The sequence below is a fragment of the Polypterus senegalus genome, chromosome 9 (genome assembly GCF_016835505.1).
Source record: "Polypterus senegalus isolate Bchr_013 chromosome 9, ASM1683550v1, whole genome shotgun sequence".
Taxonomy (NCBI): domain Eukaryota; kingdom Metazoa; phylum Chordata; class Cladistia; order Polypteriformes; family Polypteridae; genus Polypterus; species Polypterus senegalus.
Window position 1 is genome coordinate 84,584,046 of NC_053162.1, and position 27,416 is coordinate 84,611,461.

General features: G+C 37.4%; 1 protein-coding gene across 2 annotated transcripts in view; it reads left to right on the forward strand.

Moving 5' to 3' along the window:
• LOC120535484 (chromodomain Y-like protein 2) overlaps nt 1–13,612 on the forward strand; it is a 349,666-nt gene extending 336,054 nt beyond the window's left edge. For both annotated transcript variants that reach the window (XM_039763370.1, XM_039763369.1), the window contains exon 7: nt 12,567–13,612. In XM_039763370.1, coding sequence (XP_039619304.1) covers nt 12,567–12,725 — 159 coding nt within the window. In that variant the 3' untranslated portion in view covers nt 12,726–13,612. The remainder of the gene's footprint in view (nt 1–12,566) is intronic.
• Nucleotides 13,613–27,416: the final 13,804 nt, after the last annotated feature.

The window sequence follows — 27,416 nt, forward strand, 5'->3', positions numbered from 1 at the left end:
CATACAATATTAGATTGGACACCTTCCCTTTTATCATTGCAGATCAGTTTAAATACCTAGGAGTAAATATCACAAACATAAAGCTCTTTATCAACAAAATTTCGCCGTCTATATGGAAAAAAGTATACAAGACTTGCATGGATGGTTAACCCTTCATCTCACTCTAGTTGGAAGAATTGACGTTGTTAAGATGAATATTCTTCCTAAGCTTCTCTTTTTATTTCAAAACATTCCAATATACATCAGTAAATCATTTTTAAGCAATTTGATTCAACCATAACCTCATTTATTTGGAACTTTAAACATCCACATATTCAAAGAGCAACACTACAAAGACTTAAGGCAGAACGTGGCATGGCTCTACCCAACTTTCAATTTTATTACTGGGCAGCAAACATTCAAGCTATAAAAACCTGGACACAAATAGATGAACATACACAGGCTTGGTGCGCAATAGAAATAAAATTCTGCAGTACTTCTTTATATTCACTGCTTTGTGCCTTTATAAATGCAAGTTATCGCCAATATACTGTGGACTTGAACCCGGACACACACAGACGGACATCGTTGGCTCCACCACACACCGTTTATTGTAAAATATTTACAATTAGTCACGTGTACCACAAACCCCAGTGCCTCCAGCACCGTTTCCCCAATGTCCAGGCCTCGCAGTCTCAATGCCTCTCTCCTAGCCGCCTCCAGTCCTCTCTCCAGCTTCGTCTCTCTTCCACCCGACTTCCGCGGGAGACGGCCCCTTAAATAGGAACCCGGATGGGCTCCAGCTGCTTCCCGGCACTCCTCTGTAGCCATGCCCCAGTGTGGCGGAAGTGCTGGCTGCGCACTCGGAAGCCGTCCAGGTGTCTTCTGTCGTCTTCCCCCCAGCACTTCCTGGTGTGGCGGAAGTGCTGGGCTCCAGGGATATTCAGGCACTGGGGCGCCGCCTGGCGGTGACCATGGGTCCCTACAGGGCTGGGCTTCCAAGCCCTTTACCCGTGGCCCCCAACATAACCAGGGCGGACGCCCCCTCGCGGTCTGGAGGAGGTACAAGCCCTCCTCCGGTCCTCCTGGGCGTCCCGCCCAGCCGGATGCCACAATACTAATAACCCAACTGTGCTTCACTCAGAATATGGAACCAATGTAGAAAGCATTTTAAGATGGAGAATCTTTTATCTGTGGCACTTCTGCATGAGAACCACTTTTTTCAATGCTCGCAAACATATGCAGTTTTTAATATCTGGAAAACATTTGGGATTAAATTACTCAGAGATCTTTATATAGACAACATCTTTGCATCCTATCAACAACTACATTCCAAATTTAACTTTCCAACAACACATTTCTTTCACTATCTTCAAATTTGAAACTTTGTTAAAAAGAACCTGCCTGATTTTCCTCATCTCCCACCTTCCTATATGCTGGAAAAAATATTGCTCAGTTTTGAGGACTAAGACAGCATTTCTGCAATATGTAAAATTATTTTAGTCCCTCCCTTTTAAAGATCCAAGAGGAAAAGGATCTCTCACTCAACATATCAGAAAAGGAATGGAAGGTGGCAATGCAGAGAATTCACTCGAGCTCCATATGCGCAAAGCATACAATTATTCAGCTCAGAATTACAGTATATATCAAGCACATCTGTCTCGCTTAAAACTGTCCAAAATGTTTCCAGGGCAAGATCCAACCTGCAAATGCTGCAGTCTAGTCCCAGCCTCACTGGGTCACATGTTTTGGGCCTGCACCAAATTAACACCATTCTGGACAAAAAGTTTAAGTGCCTTTCAGACAGCCTTGGTGTCACAGTCCCTCCTAACTCATTAACAGCTGTGTTTGGTGTTTTTCCAGATGGGCTTAAAATGGAGAAGGACAAACAAACTGTGATTGCCTTCACTACACTATTGGCACGTAGACTTATCTTGCTAAACTGGAAGAATCCTAATTCTCCTCATTTAAGTCAGTGGGTAACTGATGTTTTATATTTGAAACTGGAAAAAATCTAATTCTCACTTAGAGGATCTGTGCAGAACTTTTTCAAAACCTGGCAGGATCTAATCAATAACATTTTAGATTAAGTTCTTAAAGCACTGAGGAAGCAGAGTCTCTTCCCATTTCTTTTTCTTCTCCATTTATCGTTATCAGCCTATTAAACTCATCAATTTATTTATTTTTACTGGCTTTAAGTTTTACTCCATTGGCCATGCTCTCTTTCTCAGGGGTGGGGGTTGATTTGTTTTCAATCCTATTTTTTGTAAAAATTGATCTATTTGTATGGAATGATTAAAATAAAAAAAAGTAAAAGAATATCTGAAAGAAGAAGGCTTGACTGACGAGGAAGTGCAGGACCTAGATGTTTGGAGAAGGTTGATCAAGCACATCAACCCCACATAGAAGTGGATAAAGATGAAGAGTAAGAAGAAGAATGCAATTTAGATTTTAACTGTTTCAAAAAATATGCTTTTTTAATAGCATAGTATATTGAATTCTAAATGAGAGTAAGTAGGCAAACATACATATAGATTAGGGGGTAGGACATGCAAAAAGAGGAGGAGAGGTGACAGCAATCAGTAGGAGGTGCTTTCTAAATCTGAGAGGAAATGAAAAGATAAAGTTGTAAATGCGTGCAAAGTAAATGTTATTTCTAAAATATAAAGACAGCAATTCATTTTCTTTGCACCCCTCATATTTACTGACAGGCAACTATAATTATATTGGAGCACAAATTCTCTAAAGTGTGCCGAATTAAATTTGGGCACGTCTCATAGACACTGATCTGCATTCAGAACATTGTTGTGCTGTCACTTACCTGTCTCCTGAGTATAAAGACTTTATCTCCCCAAGTCACCATCAGAATAGCTCACTTGTGTAAGCATCTAAATTGAAACTTAATAATTTCATATTGAAAGTTGTTCAACTAATCTGTAGAGATTATTTTTAATTATTAATTAAACAAACATGGTTGCAGGTGGGTTGTTTAGTCCCTACTAATTGTACAAAGGTCTTCTAATTTTTATTTGTCGAGTGCTGTTCTTAATTGCTGCTTTTTTTTTTTTTTTTTATTAAATTTTGATCTCAAACATTTATAAGCCACTATTGATTTAGTTCAGGTAAACATATACTGTATGTTTTGTTTTATGTATAAGCCTAACATCAACTTTCTGTTTCAAATAAACATGTTGATGTTTTATTGTGCTTGTTGACAGCTGGAGCTAGGGCACTCATTAAGAAAAGATTAAGAACCACTGCCTTAATGTCATATGTTAACTCTTCATCTTTCCGCTGCTTCTGTTAGGGGTTGCCAAAATGGATCATCTTGTTCCATATCTTTCTGTCTTCTGCATCTTGTTCTTTTACACCCACTACTCGCATGTCCTCTCTCACCACATCCATAAACCTTCTTTTAGGTCTTCCTCTTTTCCTCTTTCCTGGCACCTCTGTCCTTAACATCCTTATCCCAATATATTCAGGATCTCTCTTCTGTACATGTCTAAACCAACACAATCTCGCCTCTATAACTTCCAACCATCCAACCTGAGTTGACCCTCTAATATGCTCATTTTTAATCCTGTCCATCCTCATTACACCCAATGCAAATCTTATGTTAATAATGCATATGTTAATTGGTGTGTCTAATTTAGCTTAAAGCAATGGTGGGATTGAGAAAATGCATGAGCAGGACCTTCAATAGAGTGGTGCCCTTTCCAGGCTAGGCTTCTGCTTTGATGGTATAGGTCCATATGTAAGGACTTAATGCACAATTTCAATTTTTAACAATATTTGTCCCAATCAATCCAGTTCATGGTCAAAGGGGGCCAAAGACAATCCTAAATCTTAAGGCATAGGTCAGAAACCCGCCCTGGACAGAATGCCAGCCCATCACAAGGCAAATAACTGCCACTTTTTCTCATAGGCCAGAATATGGGAGGAACATATGAGTACCCACAGAACAATCTACAAAAGAATTTAAACTTGAATTTGTATTGATGTGTATGAACTTGAAAAAAATAATGTTTTAAGGTATCGAGTCCAAGTATTTACAGTAAATTGCACATTCAGGACTCGCATGCATTTAAAGGTGCTTTAAAGTTAATGAGTAGATCTCTGAAAATACCATTTTTTAGGAGGGCATTATATGACAGTTTTTTTGTAATGTCTCTGTTAATTAACATTGCTTTAGTTTATAAAGGCATATCTGTATGAAAACAGCAGCTGTGCTGTGTTGCCAACTTACTGCTTTAATTTACCTTATGTTATATTTCCAACTCTGCCAAGTTAAATGTATCTCACCAGTATTTTTTTCATGTCACCCTTTATCAGTCATAATTAATATAATTTGGGCAACAGGCTGTACTTTAACATATATTTAGAGCAGGTACTACAGATGGATATAGGTGGATATAGATATGGTTATTTGTCAGTTTGTGTTTGTGTATTGTATTATTGTGTTTATTAATTTTGATTTGTCATTATTTTTATGTTTTTATGTTATTTCTGCTAGTTCCACTTATCATTGATTATTTATGTCCTGTCTCTTTAAATATGACTCCATTCCTTGTGATTTATGGCTGTAATCTCAGGAGACAAGGCCACCCTGATGTCTCAGTCCTCCTTCTGGCTATTTACTTACACTTTCTACTGAGAGTCAAGTACTGAAGTTACTTGGAGTTTTTTTTTTTATTTTATTAATTATTGCTGTTTCCTTTTAATTTTATAATTTTTCAGATTATTCAGCTCTGTTCTTGGAATATGCTCTTAGATTACGTTTTGGGATTGCTTTTGGGCAACCACTTTTTGCTCTTTTAAGCATTCTTGTTATATTTTTCTTTTTAATAATATATTTTGTATTTCTGCAGATTTTGTGTTGCAATTTTGTTCACAAGCGAGAGGTTTACAGTCATTCCCTCTCTGGTGTGGCATTTACTTTCATTTTAGACTTTTAAGGTGGTTACTTGTTCTTGAGGACTTTTACACTAAAGCTTACAGTTAGCAGTTGAATTGGGGTGAGCCTCTTCTGGGTTGTGAAGGTCCGGGCCTGCCCTTTGTGGAGCATTTTGGTATCCTTCTATCCATTTTTGCCATACCTGGGGCTCCAGTTCACAACACACAGCAATTTTTAAGGATAGAGATCTTCACGGGTGATTTCTTTTCTTTTAAGAGTAGGTCAGCTGATCTATATCAATTAAATCAATGATTTTGTGAAGCACTAAATCCTTCCATGTTATATGAGAGACTCTACTGAGCCCCTAAATCTTTGAAGCACATTTTCTTCTTATTCTTCTTTTTCTTGCCTGTTATGCCAGTTGAAATGTAGGTCAGCGACAAAGCTCCTCCACAAGGGTCTGTCTTGGGATAGCTTCCTTATGGTTCCCCATCTGTGGTTTGAGGTCCTCAGCTGTGCCTCGACAGTTCTGTGACATGTGTTTCAAGGTCTTTCTCTTTTGCATATTCCTTCAAATGTCCACATTTTAGGTCTGTAAAATTCAATATTTTAGAAGTTGAAACAGCATTGTATATTTTGGGTTTTGCCACATCTACAAATAACATTATACATCAATACAAGGTATATAATTACATTATGGAAATTTGAATGTTTCACACCAAAAAAGTTTGATCTTCTATTGCAGAGGTCATCAATCACAGTCCTGGAGGGCCGCAGTGGCTGCAGGTTTTCCATCCAACTGGTTTCCTAATTAGAAGACAGTCCGTGCTGATAATGAAACTTGGTATTTTACTTTTTGATTTGTTTGTGCTTTCATTCATCCAATTCATCCAGTTTCCCTCTCTGTGAACATTATCCATGTGTTTCATGGACCAGAACAGATCGAAACTGAACACTCCTTCCAATTCTTCTCTCATTTATTTATAAACATTTATTTTAACTCAGATATTTCATGGTGAATATGTGCATATGGTGAATATGTTTAAAAGAAAGCACATTAACTGGAGAGCGGCTGGTTTATTGTTTTTCTGCATTTCATTTTTAACTAATGTCTGGTTAAGAAAACATGCAACAATTAAAACTTAAATGCAGCTGAATTGTCACAAGGAAGATAATAAAATTAAGGCCAAAAATTTAGTGGTTTAGTAGTAAATAAATGGGTTCTAATGAATAAATTCTTAATTAATAAAGCCATTCTAAGAAATGGGTTTTAGTAGTTGAAGTGAAAACCTGCAGCCGCTGTGGCCTTCCAGGACTGTAATTGAGGACCTCTGATCTACAACGTAACTAACATTTGCTTTGATGAATGAACGCACTGACAAGGCATGTAGTTAAATACCAAGTTTTATTATCAGCAAGGACTGAGTTCAAATTAGGAAACTGGCTGGAATGAAAACCTGCGGCCCTCCAGGACCGTGATTGAGGAACTCGGTTCTATTGCAATGTTACCAAATACAAATATATTTCTAAATAAAGTTTGTTTATAGTAGAGACCACGCAGAGCGTTTGGGTCTGAAAGGTTTTAAAACTTCATAAAAACATAACTACATCACATATTTAAGTAATCTAGTGTATTAACCTTTATAAAGAGCATCACACATTTTTTCAATATTAGATGTACTAAATTGTTGCAGAATCATAGTCTGGAAATCCGCATAAATGCCTAACAAGACTGCCAGTGCAGAAGGGATGGGAAGGTGGTGGCAGCTTACCTAGCCATGACGTGCACACTGCCCTGCTCCATTCCCAACACAAACAGTCCAGCTGTTATCACAGAATTAATGAACTAACTTGATTACTTCCATTAATTAGTTTGCTCTAAGATGCCAGAGATCATTAACCTTTGAGAGCTGCTGTAGATGTGAGTAAAAAGTACACACATTAACAGTAATTGCATTCTAAGTAATTAAAGGCAAGATCCATTAAACAGTCCCACACGGTAAAGGGCATCTGCAGTACCTTCCTTATAATGCCTTTTGATTTTGAATTGTGAACATCACACTTCAAAATTTATTGAGATGTTTAATTTATTGATTACTAAGACTGAGGTTACATTTTTAACATTTTGTACTTATATGGCGTATCAAAGGTGATGAGTTGTATCAAGAGGAGTGAGGTCTGGTCGTGTGAAACTGTTTTAGTGTTTCCTTCATCAGACGATGAATATGTTTTGTGTTTGCTTAATTAAGATGACCACATTGTAATATGGCACATGTACTTAGCACATTTTTTTTTAAATCAGACCAGCAATTAATATAGCTATCAGCAGATTGTACATCAGGATCAAAATCAGAGACGTTCTAATTGTTGGCTGATTTGTGCTGTGCATCGCCAAGTAATACTGATTGTCATTTGCGTTGCATTCAACTAATAGGCTCCTCATCAGTATAACCTCTGTGAAACAGTCATAGTGTAACTGCGCATGGTGTCACAAGAACGAGACATGGACAGATAAAGGTTTGGGGCAGCCACCCGTATAATGTGGTATCCTGGCTGCAAAAGTCGTTTTAACAAATAATCAGCACTGAAGTGCATTCAACTAAGTCCAAAACAAGACTGAGGAAACAAAGGAAAAGGGGCAGGTTTTAAAGGGGGAGACAGGAAGTGAGGTCATATGGATCTGGCACATGGTCTTCCACCATTGGTTCATAGCCGGACGTGACATCAGAGGGACTGGAGTTGGTGTGGCCGACTTCCATTGGCTCAGTCCTGGAAGTGATGTCAGGAGAGCCAGGTGAAATCCACCGGGAATGGTCTACAGGCAAGGGAGAAAAAGAGTCTGTGCACTCTGCCACACCCCGGCATGCCTCCGAACTGCCTTCACTCAAGCCCTTTAGCTGCCTCCCATGCGCACGTGTGTGACAATGGTTAATCCAAATGACTTACCTTCTGTTGATCAGATGTTTTACTGGTTATATGTTCAAATGTTCATTACATAACCTGCATAAAATTCCTTAAAAGCACACTTCTAATTATACACTCTGTGCTCTGTGTGTTATAGACAAATGTAATACAGTCAGAGTACAACATACAATTGATGTACCACAAAAATGCAATGCTTGGTAAAAGAAAGGAAATTACCAAGAAATACTTACAAAGATATTAACATTACAAATATAATGTTTACTTTTAAAAATAAATAAATTATATCTTTATTTAAAAAGTCAATTTTGAAGACCTATACCAGCATAAGTTAATGGTCTTGGCTTTATCAGTAAAAAAAGGAAATTACCAAGAAATACTTACAAAGATATTAACATTACATATATAATGCTTACTTTTAAAAATAAATAAATTATATCTTTTTATTTAAAAAGGCAATTTTGAAGACATATACCAGCATAAGTTAATGGTCTTGGCTTTATCATTAATACACAGGCTTATCTGGCTAAACACCCTGGCCTTAATTGTGCCATTAGGATATTTACTGTTCTGTTTACAGCCTACTAAGCGGGGCTTATTTACGTCTACTATGAAAAGCTTTGGGACAGTTAAGCAAAACTGAAAAAGAATTACAATTAAACAGATTGAAAAATGTTGCTTCTTTTCTTCCACAGATATTGCTCAAGGCAAGAAAAATGTGTGAAATGTTTAAATTTGGCTAAACAATTCAATCAAATCAATATCTGATTATATTTCTAATGCATGTACATGCCAGGTTTGCCTACAGATGAATACACTGCAATTGTCAAATGTCTAACAGCTACAATACCATCCATCCATCCATTGTCTAACCCGCTGAATCCGAACAGGGTCACGGGGGTCTGCTGGAGCCAATCCCAGCCAACACAGGGCACAAGGCAGGAACCAATCCCGGGCAGGGTGCCAACCCACCGCAGGACACACACAAACACACCCACACACCAAGCACACACTAGGACCAATTTAGAATCGCCATTCCACCTAACCTGCATGTCTTTGGATTGTGGGAGGAAACCGGAGCGCCCGGAGAGAACCCGGGTCTCCTAACTGCGAGGCAGCAGCGCTACCACTGCGCCACCGTGCCGCCCCAGCTACAATACAATCTATTGAATTCAGTGTAAATTAGAGCATACTGAGGAAAGGCACTGAAGGTAAACATAGGCTAAGAGATGCCAAATATTTAATATTGCTGTGCAGTTTGAGTATAAATTTATGGCAACAGCAAGAGAAATGTAGAAAGCTTAATCAAAAGGAGTCACACAGGAGTTCTTCCATGTTTGTGAAAAGAATGCACTCTTCTTACTTACTCTGAATGTGTTTCAAGTCAAAGATTGGATAAGCTATGCAAGGCCTTGTGATACTAAACCATACTCCATTCTGAAGAAAACAATAAAAATATGCATCACATAGCCAGGTTCATTTACTGTATTTCTTTATCTGCAGAAGGATTGTATCTATAGTCAGTCCCAAATTTTTCCTTACAGACATATTGAAAGAGAGAAATCTTTTTTAAGAACAGTTTCATTACACTCAACTGTTATACTCAGCTGTTCACACATCAGTGCATTTCTTTAATGTGAACAGGTCAATTCTGCTACATATATGTATTTACTGAAAGACAATCCACAACAAATGGATATTTCAAAAAGTAAAAAAAATGAATTCCTTTATAAAAATTTTAAGTTGACTATTGTCATGTTTATAACTTGCATAATAACTTGCACATACTAACTCTGTTATTTTGGTAGGCTGACACTAAGCCATGTTCATTTTCAATAATTACTATTTATTTTTTGGTACAAAAGCAGCTAAGAAGAAAGCGTTTTGTCACTGGGCAAAGAAGTTATATTATTAACATCTCCATCTCCTGTGAGGCAGGAACAACTGTCATGTTTTGTGAAGAGAGCACCTATGTTTTTAATCAGTGAATTTCTGCCAACAGATTTGGCCTTCTCTTGATTTACTGAGATTGGTGTTTCACTTATATGATAAACTTTATGTATGATATGTCATCCAGTATTTAAGACCTCAACTTTTGCCAGGGTTAAGAATTTACCTTTCATTAGAGATACATCTATAGAGAACATATCACTTGTAAGTTAGAACTGTTAACAAGAAAATTGTTTGATTTGATGCATGGAAGAAAAAACCTGAATTCTTTATGCATCACATGAGAATATTTATCTGCCTAATCTGCACCATCATTTCTAATTTGTGTGTATAACAAATGAATTCTAATTTTGTACCATATGTATATATATATATATATATATATATATATATATATATATATATATATATATATATATATATATATATACACAGTGGGATGCAAAAGTTTGGGCAACCTTGTTAATAGTCATTATTTTCCTGTATAAATCGTTGGTTGTTACGATAAAAAATGTCAGTTAAATATATCATATAGGAGACACACACAGTGATATTTGAGAAGTGAAATGAAGTTTATTGGATTTACAGAAAGTGTGCAATAATTGTTCAAACAAAATCAGGCAGGTGCATAAATTTGGGCACCACAAAAAGAAATGAAATCAATATTTAGTAGATCCGCTTTTGCAGAAATTACAGCCTCTAAACGCTTCCTGTAGGTTCCAATGAGAGTCTGGATTGTGGTTGAAGGTATTTTGGACCATTCCTCTTTACAAAACATCTCTAGTTCATTCAGGTTTGATGGCTTCCGAGCATGGACAGCTCTCTTTAACTCACACCACAGATTTTCAATTATATTCAGGTCTGGGGACTGAGATGGCCATTCCAGAATGTTGTACTTGTTCCTCTGCATGAATGCCTTAGTGGATTTTGAGCAGTGTTTCGGGTCGTTGTCTTGTTGAAAGATCCAGCCCCAGCGCAGCTTCAGCTTTGTCACTGATTCCTGGACATTGGTCTCCAGAATCTGCTGATACTGAGTGGAATCCATGCGTCCCTCAACTTTGACAAGATTCCCAGTCCCTGCACTGGCCACACAGCCCCACAGCATGATGGAACCACCACCATATTTTACTGTAGGTAGCAGGTGTTTTCTTGGAATGCTGTGTTCTTTTTCCTCCATGCATAATGCCCCTTGTTATGCCCAAATAACTCAATTTTAGTTTCATCAGTCCACAGCACCTTATTCCAAAATGAAGCTGGCTTGTCCAAATGTGCTTGAGCATACCTCAATCGGCTCTGTTTGTGCTGTGGGCGGAGAAAAGGCTTCCTCTGCATCACTCTCACATACAGCATCTCCTTGTGTAAAGTGCGAATGGTTGAACGATGCACAGTGACTCCATCTGCTGCAAGATGATGTTGTAGGCCTTTGGTGCTGGTCTGTGGGTTGACTCTGACTGTTCTCACCATTTGTCGATTCTGTCTATCTGAAATCTTTCTTGGTCTGCCACTTCGAGCCTTAACTTGAACTGAGCCTGTGGTCTTCCATTTCCTCAATATGTTCCTAACTATGGAAACAGACAGCTTAAATCTCTGGGACAGCTTTCTGTATCCTTCCCCTAAACCATGATGGTGAACAATCTTTGTCTTCAGGTCATTTGAGAGTTGTTTTGTGACCCCCATGTTGCTACTCTTCAGAGAAAATTAAAGGAGGAGGGAAACTTACAATTGACCCCCTTAAATACTCTTTCTCATTATAGGATTCACCTGTGTATGTAGGTCAGGGGTCACTGAGCTTACCAAGCCAATTTGAGTTCCAATAATTAGTTCTAAAAGTTTTGGAATCAATAAAATGACAACGGTGCCCAAATTTATGCACCTGCCTGATTTTGTTTGAACAATTATTGCATACTTTCTGTAAATCCAATAAACTTCATTTCACTTCTCAAATATCACTGTGTGTGTGTCTCCTATATGATATATTTAACTGACATTTTTTATCGTAACAACCAACGATTTATAGATCTAGGAGTTTTAAATATAAAAAGGAGACAATTCTTCATTTTTCTTATATAACATGCAGGCATATTTTATTTAATTAATAATGAAAGCCAACAAAGGTTTATTATCATTACAGTTATTTAAATAAAAGTGAAGTATATGTTATGTAAAAGTTTGGGTCAAGCTGTATTATAAATTCATACTAAAGCTGATCTAGGAGTTCATAAAGCTGATCTACTGTATATGCTAATGTGTTACACATTTAGAAGAAGAAAACCTTGTCATGGAAGTGAGAGCATAAATGAATGCCATGAAGGCATAAGGTAGGAAGCACTGGAATTTACCCTGCCAAATGTGCTGCTCCTGCAAAGATGGAATAGCTTTATATCTCTTCTTTCAGTGTCAGTTAAAATGAATTGCCAATTTAAAGATAAGTGATTAGACTGTAAAGTAATGCTCTGCTTGGGGTGACAAAATAAATATTACAATTTACATATTAGTAGTCATGTCACAAGTTCAGCCGTGTAAATGACACTTCTTGACTCGATTCCCAAGATTACTCTTTTAGCTGTAGAATCCTTCTCAGAGTTAGATGATAAATTCAAGTTTCTGCTCATCCATGTCTAAATGCCTTTTGACAAGATGTGTTCTGTTTCAGATTATATTATAAATAATGTAATGTATACGTAAAGTGGCTCTTTTTCTTGAAAACCAGAAATTTTTGATACGTGAATTTCTTAATCTTAATTAATTTATAAAATGTACAATTAGCAATGCCTGACTTGTTGTTTTATAATTTTAACAAAACGTGTACATTTTTTACTAGGTACTGGAAGAATCCAAATGCCTTGTACGGAGTTTCTTGAAATCAGTGCTGGAAGATGTAAATGACAAAGAGTGCCAGATGTTGAAACAGCTGTGGGGCTCCTCCAAGGGACTGGATACTCTATTTAGTTATTTACAGGACAAAATCTATGAAGTGTGAATTCATCATCAGCCATCATAAAAGAAGAAAAAGGTTTATTTATTAATTTATTATTTTTTGAATTGGCACTTATGACTTCAAAGGAATACAAAGGTCATGTTCCTTGAAGGTGTTTCCTCCTGCAGTTATCCAATACAAAGGTGTCTGTGGAGCTGCCAGACCAGTATGGGCTAAATGAAAAGACTCTACAAAGGGATCATCCAATGCCAGCAGCATAAAAGTCTGAAAGATGAGTGGTCCTTTGGTCTTTTGTATTATTGCCGATGATTTCCAAGATCTGCCACAAAATCCCACGTCTGAAGCCAACATGCGTGGGAAATCTGGCAAAACTCTTTTTAAAATAGTACTGGCATATTTCACTTTAACTTAGTTGTAAATTTGTTATACAAAACTGTAATCATAAGACATTTTGTAAAATATCTTCCTCAATGTGTTTGTTAATATCTAATAGGAGTAGACTTTTCCATCGGGTTGGATCATTGTAGTGTGGAGGAATGATTGGTTATGGAAAACCAACAGATTGCACGATAATATCCCAGGAGATACCTCATCTTGAGAACACATTCCTGAGTGCTGAGTACTTCAGCAATGAGGGTATATTTGAATAATGTGGGCTCAGTGTATAAACTAAAGATGTAATTCATTTAATAATTACATACTGGTGTAATTCCTACTAACCCATTTATTTATTTTCACTTTTATTTGTTTATTTTTCCATCCAGGTGTGCCTGATCTGATAAACAGTATTTATTTTTGTATATAGGGATGCATGGGTATGCATTGTTCAAAAAAGAAGCTTTACACAAAATCTGAAAGTGAAATTATATTTTCTCTGCCTTAGTAAATTATTCCCTCTTAAAACTTGTCTTGAATAAAGACTCGATTACCACCAGTTATTATTATTCAAATGTTTTCCTATTAAATTTCTATTTCATATATATACATTTTGGCTCTTCAGAAGCTGGCAGTGGCATGCTGGCTGAAACATAGATCGTGTTCACTGTATTATATGAATACTAGTGATCTAAAAGTGAAAAGAGGTTAAAAAAATGGTCTCTTGAACTTCCACGGATTGCGTAGGGATTCTGATACAGATGACAGACATTCTCATAGTTAATAATGACTACACAGGGTGTTTGGATAACTAATGTTTCACAATCAAAATGACTTTGGCTTTCAGGTAACTTTACAAATGGATGAAAATAAAGGAAACTGAATCTGTGCTGGTACACAGTTTATGCCTATGGTTATATCCGTTAGACGCTTAAAAAGAGGCTAGGCGTGCAACTTGATGGACTGTTCAGTACTGGCAGCCAGGGATAGCCCTCTACTATACTTCATTATGTCATTTATAAATAAACAGGGTATGAGGAGGGGGGCACTGGTATTGAATGCAGTAATTTCTCATAATGTACTCATGAATGCCAGTAACTCCATATTATTCAAAATGAAAAAGACCATTGCCTTAGAAATATAAATGTGGTTTAATTATAAACAAACAAAAAGAACACAAATGTATACACAAGGATCAGGAAACAAATAATGGATATTCCTACATGGCAAGTGGGCTGACTGTGATAGTGAGATCGGTCTTTGCATGGAGGAACACATATCCAGAATTGAATATTAAACAGCAGACTGTTGTATCTGTCACATATAAAACACATTAAGTACAGCATGGTCTTTGAATAATGGTGGACTTTTGTGAAAGACTCTTAGGAGTAATACATTTTTTAAGTGTTAAGTTGTTTTTTTAATTACCCAATACATTTTTGTGATGCCCTGTTTATTGAATATTTGTTAAACATAACTAATTCAACCATAAACAGAATCTTCCTTACCAAACTTTGAAACATAGCATCGGGTAGTGACAGCCAAGCACTTTAAAGAAGCAGGCCATACATATTTAGCTACTAACGATGCTGAAAGTACTTTTGCCAAACTTAACTCCGTTATGTTAAATACTTTTATTTTAGTAGCTGTTGGATAACATGGACATGCTTATTTTTTATTAGATTAGCCCATTGCCAAGAGGAATAATTAACTGAACAAAACGGACATTTGTGTGTTGCCAGTATAGCTTGCCAATTCATCTGAGCTTAAAATCAGATTTTCTTGCACATACTAGATAAAAAAGTACTTATCGTTATCATAGGAGTCAGTAACAATGATCCAAAATACTTAGGAGTCTTTGTTGTTTACATTTACATGAACTGAACCCTAAATTTTAAGAAATGCACTAAAACTTTGTGGCCAGTTACTTTCATTGTCTTTTATGATATCCCTTAAATTCAGTGTTATCTCTTGAAATAGCATCTCTATTATTTGTACACCCATTCATCAATCCATTTTCCACAAATATTTAATAAGTGGATTTAAAAAATGGATGTAGTGAGTGATGAATCTTCCATCCATCCATTATCCAACCCGCTTTCACAGTTTAATTCTTAAAATCTTCTTCTTTTGGCTGCTCCTGTTAGGGGTCACCACAGCGGATCATCTTCTTCCATATATTTCTGTCCTCTGCATCTTGTTCTGTTACACCCATCACCTGCATGTCCTCTCTCACCACTTCCATAAACCTTCGCTTAGGACTTCATCTTTTTCTCTTGCCTGGTATCTCTATCCTCAGCATCCTTCCAATATACTCAGCATCTCTCCTCTGTACATGTCCAAACCAACGCAATCTCGCCTCTCTGACTTTGTCTCCCAACCATCCAACTTGATCTGACCCTCTAATGTACTCATTTCTAATCCTATCCATCCTCGTCACACCCAATGCAAATCTTAGCATCTTTAACTCTGCCACCACCAGCCCTGTCTTCTGGTTTCTGGTCAGTGCCACCATCTCCAACCCATATGACATAGCTGGTCTCACTACCGTCCTGTAGACCTTTCCTTTCACTCTTGCTGATATCCGCCTGTCACAAATCACTCCTGACACTCTTCAAGCCTACACTTTTTTTTTCACCTCTCTTCCACAATCCCCATTACTCTGTACTGTTGATCCCAAGTATTTAAACTCATCCACCTTCGCCAACTCTACTCCCTGCATCCTCACCATTCCTCTGACCTCCCTCTCATTTACACACGTTTTCTGTCTTGTTCCTACTGACGTTCATTCCTCTTCTCTCTAGAACATATCTCCACCTCTCCAGGGTCTCTTCAAGCTGCTCCCTACTATTGCTACAGATCACAATGTCATCAGCAAACATCATAGTCCACGGGGACTCCTGTCTAATCTCGTCTGTCAACCTGTCCATCACCATTGCAAATAACCTGAATGCATCTGTCACTCCTACCGCAGACCTCACCACTGTCACACTTCCCTCATACATATCTTGTACAACTCTTACGTACTTCTCTGCCACTCCTGACTTCCTCATACAATACCACAGCTCCTCTCGAGGCACCCTGTCATATGCTTTCTCCAGGTCAACAAAGATGCAATACAACTCCTTCTAGCATTCTCTAAACTTCTCCATCAACATCCTCAGAGCAAACATTACATCTGTGGTGCTCTTTCTTCGCATGAAACCATACTGCTGCTCACTAATCATCACTTCACTTCTTAACCTAGCTTCCACTACTCTTTCCCATAACTTCATGCTCTGGCTCGTCAGTTGTATTCCCCTGTAGTTACTGCAGTCCTACACATCCCCCTTATTCTTAAATATCAGCACTAGTACACTTCTTCTCCATTCCTAAGGCATCCTCTCACTTTCCAAGATTCTATTAAACAATCTGGTTAAAAACTCCACTGCTATCTCTCCAAGACACCTCCATGCTTCCACAGGTATGTCATCTGGACCAATGGCCTTTCCATTTTTCATCCTCTTCAAAGATGTCCTTACGTTCTCCTTGCTAATCCGTTGCACTTCCTGATTCACTGTCTCCACATCATCCAACCTCTTCTCTCTCTCGTTCTCTTCATTCATCAGCCTCTCCGGGTAATAAAGTATCTATCTATCTACCTAGTCTTTCCATCTGCTCAACATACTCTCCTCGTTTGTGAGTACGATTCCATCTTTATCCTTTATCACCCTAACCTGCTGCACATTTTTCCCAGCTCAGTCCCTCTGTCTAGCCAATCGGTACAAGTCCTTTTCTCCTTCCTTAGTGTCCAACCTCTCATACAACTCATCATACGCCTTTTCTTTAGCCTTCGCCACCTCTCTCTTCACCTTGAGCCTTATCACATTGTACTCTTGTCTACTTTATGCATCTCTCTGACTATTCCACTTCTTCTTTGCCATCCTCTTCCTCTGTATACTCTCCTGTATTTCCTTATTCCACCACCAGGTTTTCTTTTCCTCCTCCTTCTTTCCAGATGTCACGCCAAGCACCCTTGTTGCTGTCACCCTTACTACATCTGCTGTAGTTTCCCAGCTGTCTGGTAACTCTTTGCTGCCACCCAGTGCCTGTCTCACCTCCTCCCTAAACTCAACCTTGTAGTCTTCCTTTTTCAACTTCCACCATTTGATCCTTGGCTCTGCCCTCACTCTCTTCCTCTTCTTGATCTCCAACGTCATCCTACAGACCACTATCGTATGTTGCTTAACTACACTTTCCCCTGCCACCACTTTGCAGTCTTTAATCTCCTTCAGATTGACTCTTCTGCATAGGTTATAATCTACCTGTGTGCATTTTACTCCACTCTTGTACGTCACCCTGTGTTCCTCTCTCTTCTTAAAATACATATTCATCACAGCCATGTCCATCCTTTTGGCAAAATCCACTATCCTCTGACCTTCTTCATTCCTCTCCTTGAGACCATACCTACCTATCACCTCCTCGTTTCCACTGTTCCCTTCACCAACATGCCCATTGAAATCCGCTCTAATCACCACTTTAAGTCCCTTGGATACACTGTTCATCACTTCATCCAACTCACTCCAAAAATCTTCTTTCTCGCCCATTGCACACCCAACTTGCGGAGCATATACACTAACAACATTCATCATCACACCTCCAACTTCCAGCTTCATAATCATTACTCTGCCTGACACTCTTTTCACCTCCAAAACACTCTTGACATACTGTTCCTTCAGAATAACTCCTACCCCATTTCTCCTCCCATCCATACCATGATAGAATAATTTGAATCCACTTCCAATCCACCTGGCCTTACTCTCCTTCCATTTAGTCACTTGCACACACAATATATCAGCCTTCCTTCTCTCCATCATATCTGCTAACTCTCTCCCCTCACCAGTCATACTGCCAACATTCAAAGTTCCTACCCTCAGTTCCACTCTCTTTTGAAATTTGTATTGTTGTCCGCATATTGATTTTGCAAAATTTAACACCGGATGCCCTTCCTGAGATAACCCTCCCCATTTATCCGGGCTTGGGACCGGCATGAAGAAACACACTGGTTTGTGCATCCCCTGTTGCTGGGTTTCAGTTTAATTCTTAAATATACCAGAGAAAATGATTACCTTGAGATTTTCATTTGTTTCTTTTTCCTGAGTTGAACAATAGGCAGTGGAATCTAAAGAGTGCTGACTTTACTATGCTTTACACAAGTTGCTAATAGAATGCTTAAGGCTATGTTTTATCAGCCAAAATAACAATCACCACATTGGTAGGAAACTGTCCTGACTGATACATACAAAATATACTGTATATGTTCCATTCCTTCTGCCAAAAGAAATCTGACTATGGCACATTATTCAAGAATGGCGTGCATGATCATTTGGCCTTGGCTTCAACTAGACTAACAGCAGAGTGCTGTGCTGTGTGTTTGAATGACCCATTAGCCATCATGAATGTGTTGTGCTGTATCAGCTTCTATCCATTGCAGTTACCACATAATATTCAAACTGCCATTTTTTTAATTTACTCTCATGTATACACAAGGGTTAATCAAAAAGTAAAGGCATTATATGATTTGTTTTTTTTCTTGAATTTTGAAGCTGCAATAAGTATAGCTTCATAAACAAAAAACTGACTTGTAAGGATTCAGTCCTATATGGAGATCAAGCATCACATCATATCATTAATGCATATCCTGGCTTTGTTAACCGGTAGTTGAAATAATGCATGCTCACTTCTTTAGTTTTGCAGTAACTTCTTTAATGACAGCTTTTTATATAAAAGAACTTTGCTGTCACCAAGGAGCTAGGTATACAAGAAGCTAGAAACTCGTACAGCCAGCAAAAATAGTGTGCAAGTTTCATGCGTATGCTCATTTTGACCTCATATAAAGGAGAATGACTCCTGAATGCTTCACAGGCAAATTATAATTTCACTTCCTGCTTGCATGTCTAAGATCTGAATGTCATAAAATGTTGTTCTATGAATTACTAGTACAATAAAACAAATTTTCTGCCTAAAATGTATCATGTGGAGCTTAGACATACTTGCTTGAACATTCATTCCTGATAGCTACTTCCATCGTCTTCTAAAACCAGCTTCTTGAGTCACCCTTCACAGTGGCAGAAGTTCGATTACACAGCTCAACTACATTTAAAATCTTATGTCTTCTGTGTATCAACTGAAGCATCTGAGCGTACCCGTTTGGACAATGAAATATTTTATTACTTACCAGCTGATTTCTAGTTTTCTTCCCACGGAAAACACTAACAGGCTTCAAAATGTGCTAGCAGGTTTTATGATGCCGGGACATTAGAGAAAAGAAGGATGAAGGAATATCCATCTCAATCAATCAAACTCATTCAATTCTGACAAAATTCAGTGGGGAAATGCCATTCTTGTCTACTGACATATAAGAAGGGCATTCATCACTCAAAGTAGATGTGATTAAATGCAAAAAACAATATAAAAGCATACCATCTCCTACAAAATTGTAATATTTTCTGAAGGAAATTTTTTTCAAGCCAGCTCTTTCCTTAAAAATCTTCTGCTAAAATGAACGTGTCTGGTGTTTATTGGGTTTGTGTTAATCAATAAAAAGCATCCAGTGTTTTATAAATAGTGAATTTAAAACAAAAATATTCGATATCATAGACAACTAGTCCTAAACTTAAAGCTAAAATATAATGACTAGAGATGAGCCAACCCTGCTGAACTCACTTCGCCTTGAGTTTGTCAGAATGGTGGAAATATTCAGGAACTTTCCTGAACCCGATGAAATGTAAATGAGATAGGAGAAAGTTAATTGTCAGTGGATTATAATGGTTTGGTGGCCTGATGGCTGGAGAACCATTCGCCAACTATGCTGGATTGAATATTCTGGCCAGTAATGTGACTTGAGCTGTGAGGAAGCAGTTCTCATCACTGTGCCACCATGCCTCCCAGAGATATAAGTAATAGAATTAAATATCGGAGGCTTAACACCATCCCCAGATTGGATAGAAGGTACTCACTTCTCTCAAACCAAAAAGTATAGTTTGGATTTTTGTCCTGCCACTTTTACCTGTTCACTGCCACTACTACCCAATAAGGGCAGCACTAAGGCATGTGGATTTTTTACTCCTTCCTGAGTGCATCAACTGCACACACACATAAATCCATCCTAAAAGACATTACCTTTAAGACATGTTTTCCATTTTCCATTTCTGTGTGTTTTTTGCTTAAATATATTTGCAAGTTTTGCACTAATTCTTAGCTCACTATACATCAGTGTTATGATATCACACTAACCTTTCAAAGCAGCATGGTGTGCCGTTTAAAACAAGCTCACCTAAGCCTACCGCGGGGCAAATTTCCAGGAAAATATTTGGCAAATGAGGGCACTGGTAAACACAGCATATTTGAAAACACTTGGGCAAATTTTGATGATCAACACTAGTACATCGAGTTGACTACCTGTCTGTTTTAGGGTTATCAGTAAGACCTTGCCATCAACTTACTCAGCACTTAATCAAACTTTGTTAAAGGACTTTAGGATAATACCAACTATGAAAGGCACACTTTAGGATAATACCAACTATGAAAGGCACTGTGTAACATAAAATCATATTGATTTCTTATGCTATAATGAAAAGCCATTTATCAAATTGTATTACCACATAACAGATGCACTTTTTTCCGTATTAAAAAGTCTTCAAAAATGGTAGTGGTCAGTTGTGTTATAGATACCAGAAAGCAAGCTTAAGTTGGGTTTCTGATGTATGGTACTCTGATGTTCCAGAATGACAAACTGGAAATAAGGAGGCTGTGCATTTAGGACAGAATCCTGGAAGTTGTTCTTTATGCAAAGAGCTGTGGGAATCTGGAACAAACTCTTGAGCCATAGTAGTTGAAGCAGAAACCCTGACAACCTTTAAGAAATATTTGGAAGAGAAATTGGGAAAGCTTAACTTTGGCTAAACAAACGGGCTTGATGGACTGAATGGTCTCCGCTCGTTTGTCAAACTTCTCACGTTCTTATGTTTTTTTGATGGTCTACTCAACTTAACCCAGGGACTAAACTGGCCTGGTAATAAGGTTAGTTAGATATACTGTAGTTTTACCTGTCATTCAGAGGAAACGGTAACCTTGTTCCACACTAATACACCATTATGCTGCTCTGTGTATACTTATCAATCAGCAGAACAATCGGGTAAGTGAGGACATGTGAAGTACAGGTACTGTATTATACAGTAAAATAAATGTGTATTAAATATAGATTATTATGGGTTTAACAGAACAGCAGTAGGCAGATAACAGTTATGCAGTTTTGAACATTTTTGTGATCCATTTTCAGATATGATACCGTGATGTCCAAGTGTCTGGGGTACCCAGTCCTAATCTTGGGAGGCCACGGTAGTGGCATTTTTTGTTTGTTTTTTTTTGTTTTGCTCCAACCAAATTTTTAATGATATGCATTAGTTCTGATTTATGGAACACTGATTTTGTTAATCTGTCCTACTTTTTTTAACAGTAAACAATAACTAACTTAAAAGCCTTAAAAAAACAAATGCATAACAATGAAATGAATTGACTTGTACAGTATAAACCATGGCAGCTATTAGCACGGGGAAGAGTAGCATCTGTTTATTATGAATCTGTTGAGACTGCAGGTTGTGGTGATCCATTAAATGAGAAGTACAGTTAACAACAAGGACTGTCATCACGTTTAGAGATTGGTTGGATCAACAGCTTACAACTACTGCAGTCTTTCAGGATCAGGACTGGACAACCGTGGGGTAAAAGAAAAATTAGGGCAATTTAAGAACAAGGCTGTCTGTTTTCTATTTAAATTGATCATAATAAGTAGCTTTGTATATACTAAAAACATAAGTATCTAGTAATATAGATTTGGTTTTTAATATTTATTGCTAGAGGTATGGGCATGTGTGCATTGGAATATAAGATTAAAATGCAGAGGGAGGTCTGTCTTGGTGTCCTTATAACTACCAGTATTAAATCTGAGCCAAAAAGAATGTCTTAATGTTACTTTAATTCACTTTTTTATATTAGTGCTGTATACATTCCACTGTCTTTTTGTTTATTTTTTGTACATATATCTTTATTTCATTTTAAATGAAAAGCATAATGAGAGCAAGCGGTAATAAAAAATATTATTGCCCTTAAATTAGATTTTCAAAAGTTTTCATTATGCCTCCATTAATTTTTCATTTGGGAAATCTTCTTGTTAGCACTGTGTGCCACTTAATTTCCCTCCAGTATGCATGCAGTATCTAGGAAATCCATGAAGAGCTGGCCTCTTGGCCTTGCCCAATGAAACTGTGGTCATGTCGCTGGCTTGCGTAATGACTAACATGAACACACAATGCATGCTGTGGTGCAGTATCCTGCCATTGTTGGTAGCAGTGATTAGAGGCAGACAGGCTCATTTTGCCTTCAGATGGAAGCACTATTAATGAATTGAAGGCAGTGAAGGAGATGGGAATCACGATTAATATCAGAGTTTTTGTGGAGTTTACATTTTGTAATTAGAAATTAATTATTCATACATACAATCCAGCTTAATAAAAGGATAAGTGTCTGTGTGCCTGTCCAGTTGCTATGTCTCTGTCATTCCAAAAGAAGGTGCATCACAAAACCATTTAGTAATAAAATGCATTGCATTTTCCATTCCAACAGATGGCGCATCACAAGCATTAATACTGCTTTTACAAATCCCATACAAAATGGCATATAACAGAGACATGTGCATTGCATTGTGTACTGCAAACGTTAATGTTGAGGTAATTTTTACTTAGATTTCAAACTGTCTTAGACGGGTAGCACAGCCAGTATATAAGAAAAGGCTAATTTGATTTTAAAATAAAGTAGCATTTTAAAGGTCTTTTTACTGCATCTTTCGCCATCTGATATTCATACTGCATATCTGGCTCCATTTCCAATGAGTGTTTTTTTACATTCAGCACTTTAACGTTTTATCATTAGAAGTGAAAGTGACAATCAGTCAATGGTACTGTGTGCCCGCAAGAAGAGGCCATTCAGCTCATTTAGCTTGTGAGTTTAGTTGCTGTGTAAAGTGCATGTCACATTATGCAACTCCAGTGATTTTTCACTTGTAGCATTCATTTGCATAGTCTTAGCAAGTTGGAGGCAGTTAGTGGTGAGCTCGGCAAATCTGATATGTGCCACCAGCAGAAGACACGTAATGTGACATTGGCTTAATGTGAAGCAGCATAGGTGGCGTCAGATTGAGTCTTAAATGAGTTTTGTTTTTTTGTAAATTGTTATTCTACAAATGTTGTTAAGAACAGTTATTCTGTTAGGATCATTAGCTACTCCTTCTTGATTAGTCATATTAACTGAGCCAGTATTTAGTTGTCGGTCACCTCAGGACTTGGGGAATGCTACGGCTTTTATTAATGATCTTATCAGCAAGTAATGCATTTTAGAGGCCAGATGAAAGGTTTTTAATTACTTTACAGTCCTGCATCACCCAGAACACCTTCCAGATTACACAAATATGCATATTGGATGTATCGTTTTTTTCACACACGTTGCACGATCAGCAAACGCAAAACCATCAGTCAATACACAATGACAAACACTAGAAGAAATTCAGCAAAACAGTTCGAAAGCAACCGAGAAGAGGGGCGTAAAATCACAATGTGAATCTTGGAGACGATAAAATAAATCCATGTGGGTCTACAATTCTTGAACAGTGTAGATGAACAAAAGATTATGTGCTAGCTCATCAGCAATGCACAGACGAAACTGTCAAGACTACAGTGGTGATTTATGAAGTGACAGACAAAGATGAAACCCTTATATCGATCAGTAATTATAACGCTTTTATCATCCAGTATGAGGCTGGGTCCAACATCTGCTAGACATCGATTTAAAAGAGAATGCAGACGCATGAGGAGAGAATAAACTAGTAGGTAAAGCCAGTAATAGAGACTGCAATCACTACAATTACAAGCTTGAGTTGTGAAATAAAGTAACCTCCACATCAGCAAGTCTAGCAGTATTTAGCAAAGCTCAAAGAGCTTCAGCCTCAACTTCATTTGTGGAGCTAACAGACATTTTGCACATTTGTTTGGCATAGCATTCTGATGTTTAGGGTGCCTGAATCAGAAGATAGGCTGCATCTTGTGATCCCAGTTCCTAATAACATAACCCATGTTGTAAGTAAAACATTTATCACAACTTTTTTGCTGTTTATGGGAGGATTTCCAGTTGAAAGGGGTTTATAAGTTGTAAATACAGTAATCCCTCCTCGATCGCGGGGGTTGCGTTCCAGAACCCCCGGCGATAGACGAAAATCCGCGAAGTAGAAACCATATGTTTGTATGGTTATTTTTATATATTTTAAGCCCTTATAAACTCTCCCACACTGTTAACATTATTAGAGCCCTCTAGACATGAAATAACACCCTTTAGTCAAAAGTTTAAACTCCATGACAAGACAGAGATGACAGTTCTTTCTCACAATTAAAAGAATGCAAATAGATCTTCTTCTCTTCAGGAGCAGAGAATTTCAGAGGGAGAGAGAGCTCGCGCTCGCAAAGAAAAGCAAACAATCAAAAAATCAATAGGTGTCCTTTTAAGTTTGCCGAAGCACCGCAATAAAGCGGCATTTTTCAGAGGAGCGTCAGTATCTTCTAAGCAAACAGCCTCTGTGCAAACAGCCCCTCTGCTCACATCTCCTCTATCAGGCGCAGAGAACGTCAGAGAAAGAGAGCGAGATTAAAGCAACAATCAAAAAATCAATACGTGTGCTTTTGTGCTTTTAAATATGCCGAGCACCGCAATAAAGCGGCATTTTTTTAGAGGAGCGTCAGTATCTTTTAAGCAAACAGCCTCTGTGCAAACAGCCCCTCTGTCAGGCGCAGAGAGGGTCAGAGAGGGTGAGAGAGAGGCAGAGACAAGCAAACAATCAAGCTCCGCACGGGATGCATATCTTATAGCATTGAGGAGTTTTAGTTAATATGTAATACATGCTCTGATTGGGTAGCTTCTAAGCCAACCGCCAATAGCATCCCTTGTATGAAATCAACAGGGCAAACAAACTGAGGAAGCGTGTAGCATAAATTAAAAGACCTATTGTCCGCAGAAATCCGCAAACCAGCGAAAAATCTGTGATATATATTTAGATGTGCTTACATTTAAAATCCGCGATAGAGTGAAACTGCGAAAGTCGAAGCGCGATATAGCGAGGGATTACTGTATTATATTTTTAGAGTGAGAAAAGGACAATGGAAGAGTTGATCAGTAACTGCAGAAAATGTGGGACATTCTTCATGTTGAGCTTTTACGCTTTGCTGAAAAGCCACAGTCGTAAGACTCTAGTATACGATGTTAGATATTTAGTTGGAGATGCATCACAGTGTGGGGCAGTGGGATAAAAAACAGATCCATTGCTGTAATGCATCTCGCAGGTCTCCATTGATGGAACAACTGAACTTTACCAAAAAGATGGCGGCATCCTCTGCTCTATGTGAATATGCCGCCTGGTACATTTGGCTCACGAGTAATGACCAGTTTGGTAAATATATATACTGTATATAAGAAAGAAACAGTACGTGAAAAAAGAGGCATATAACTTCACTTTTTGTCACTTTTGTATTTACTTTTAGAATGTTATTTTTCTATGCGAAATTTAAAGCATTTTTTTCAACACTTGTGTGGTCTTCTCATGCAATAAATATTCTCACAGTTGGTTTCTGAATATCATTTTACATTTTTCAGCTTAACAATATAAATTATTTACTGTCAACATGAATTTGCTTGTTATATTTTTTAGGCAGAATCCTCTTTTCTGTCACATGTAAAGCCATATGTTACATGATTAGAATAAATTTTATGTGTATGAAAAGCAAATGCCTATTTTAATAATACTTTGTAATAATGGATTTAGTTTATGGAGGTGTATTTTTTAAAGTAGATTTGCTTGAATATGAATTCATTCTTCCCACTCATTATGTTGTTTTTTGTGACGCATACTTAGAGAAATAATTTGAATTGCATGCACAAAAATTTGTATGTACAGCCTGAATATCAAATGTGACAGCCTTTTAGTTTTCACTGTACTTCATATCATGGCATTTTGTTAAGTTTTGGTAAAATGAACCTGTGCAGTTTGACCTTTGGAATATCCCTATTGTTTGTAGATATATTTAAGACTTTTCTCTGTAAATATATGCATGGGCATTTTAAATATTTATGTTTAGCTTATGCTGAAGTATTTTAATTCCATATTGCATATTAATGTACACTTTAAAAATAACAATTTAATTTAACCATCAATGTTTGATCATATCCTATCATTCTCCATTGATGTCTTTCATAAATTTAAGTACGTATTGCCCTAAAATGAGAATTTACTTAATGGCAGAAGTAAATTTACAAATGTATTAATATAAGTATTTTTGTAATAGATTTAAATTATACTTTATACAGTTATGTGAAGAATTGTATTATATATGTATATTTTAAAGGCATGGAAAGGCTATGGAATTTTCTTCCTATTTTTTACTGTTTTATTTTCTAAAGCAATTTTTTCCAAACAGACAAAAATGAGAATTGATTGGTTTATTTTTGCTTCTGTTTATCCCTTTTTTAAATTATCTGAATTTTTCACAGAATTTGCTTTGTAAGAGTAATTTGGTTTGCACAAAATGTTACTTTATGGGACCAGTATTGACAGAGGTACCCATCCGAGATTTTGTTTTTAAGAACTGTTATTTTCCACAGATATTTTTGCGTGTTCTTCTGTAGTTTCTCTTTCATTATTTTGTGTGTTCTTCTGTAGTTTCTCTTTTATTTGAGATATTTCATCTTTGGGAAAAAAAAAAAAAAGATCAGCAAATAATCGTGTGACATACAGTAACTATCAATGATCACTAGTGTTATTTTCTTTCAATCTATACCAGCAGACCAAATACATGATCTAAAGGAGTAACTCGTCCAGCGCCAAACCACTGCCAGTACCCGATCTGCATGGTGCTTGCATGTTCTGTCCATGTTTAAGTGAGTTTTCTAAAAATGAGTGGTGATGCTAAATTGCATTGCTTTGGGATACACCCTGCAACTAATCCCAGCTCAGTTCAGCATGGCGCCAGTCCCTGTTTACAGCCACATGAAAGCCAAATGCTGTGTTACCGGCTAAAAACAGCAAATATTGATAGGGGTATGCATTTTAAAGTTACAGCTCCTAAACTTTACACCTAGCACTAGTACATTTTCTTTGGAAAATCCTCTGAGCCTCTAAGAAACAAAACTGAGTAGCGTACAATAAGTTTTAACTCCGCTATAAACTCAAGTTAGTTAAAAATGGTTACAACATCACCAGCATACTGCCATAAGACACAATAG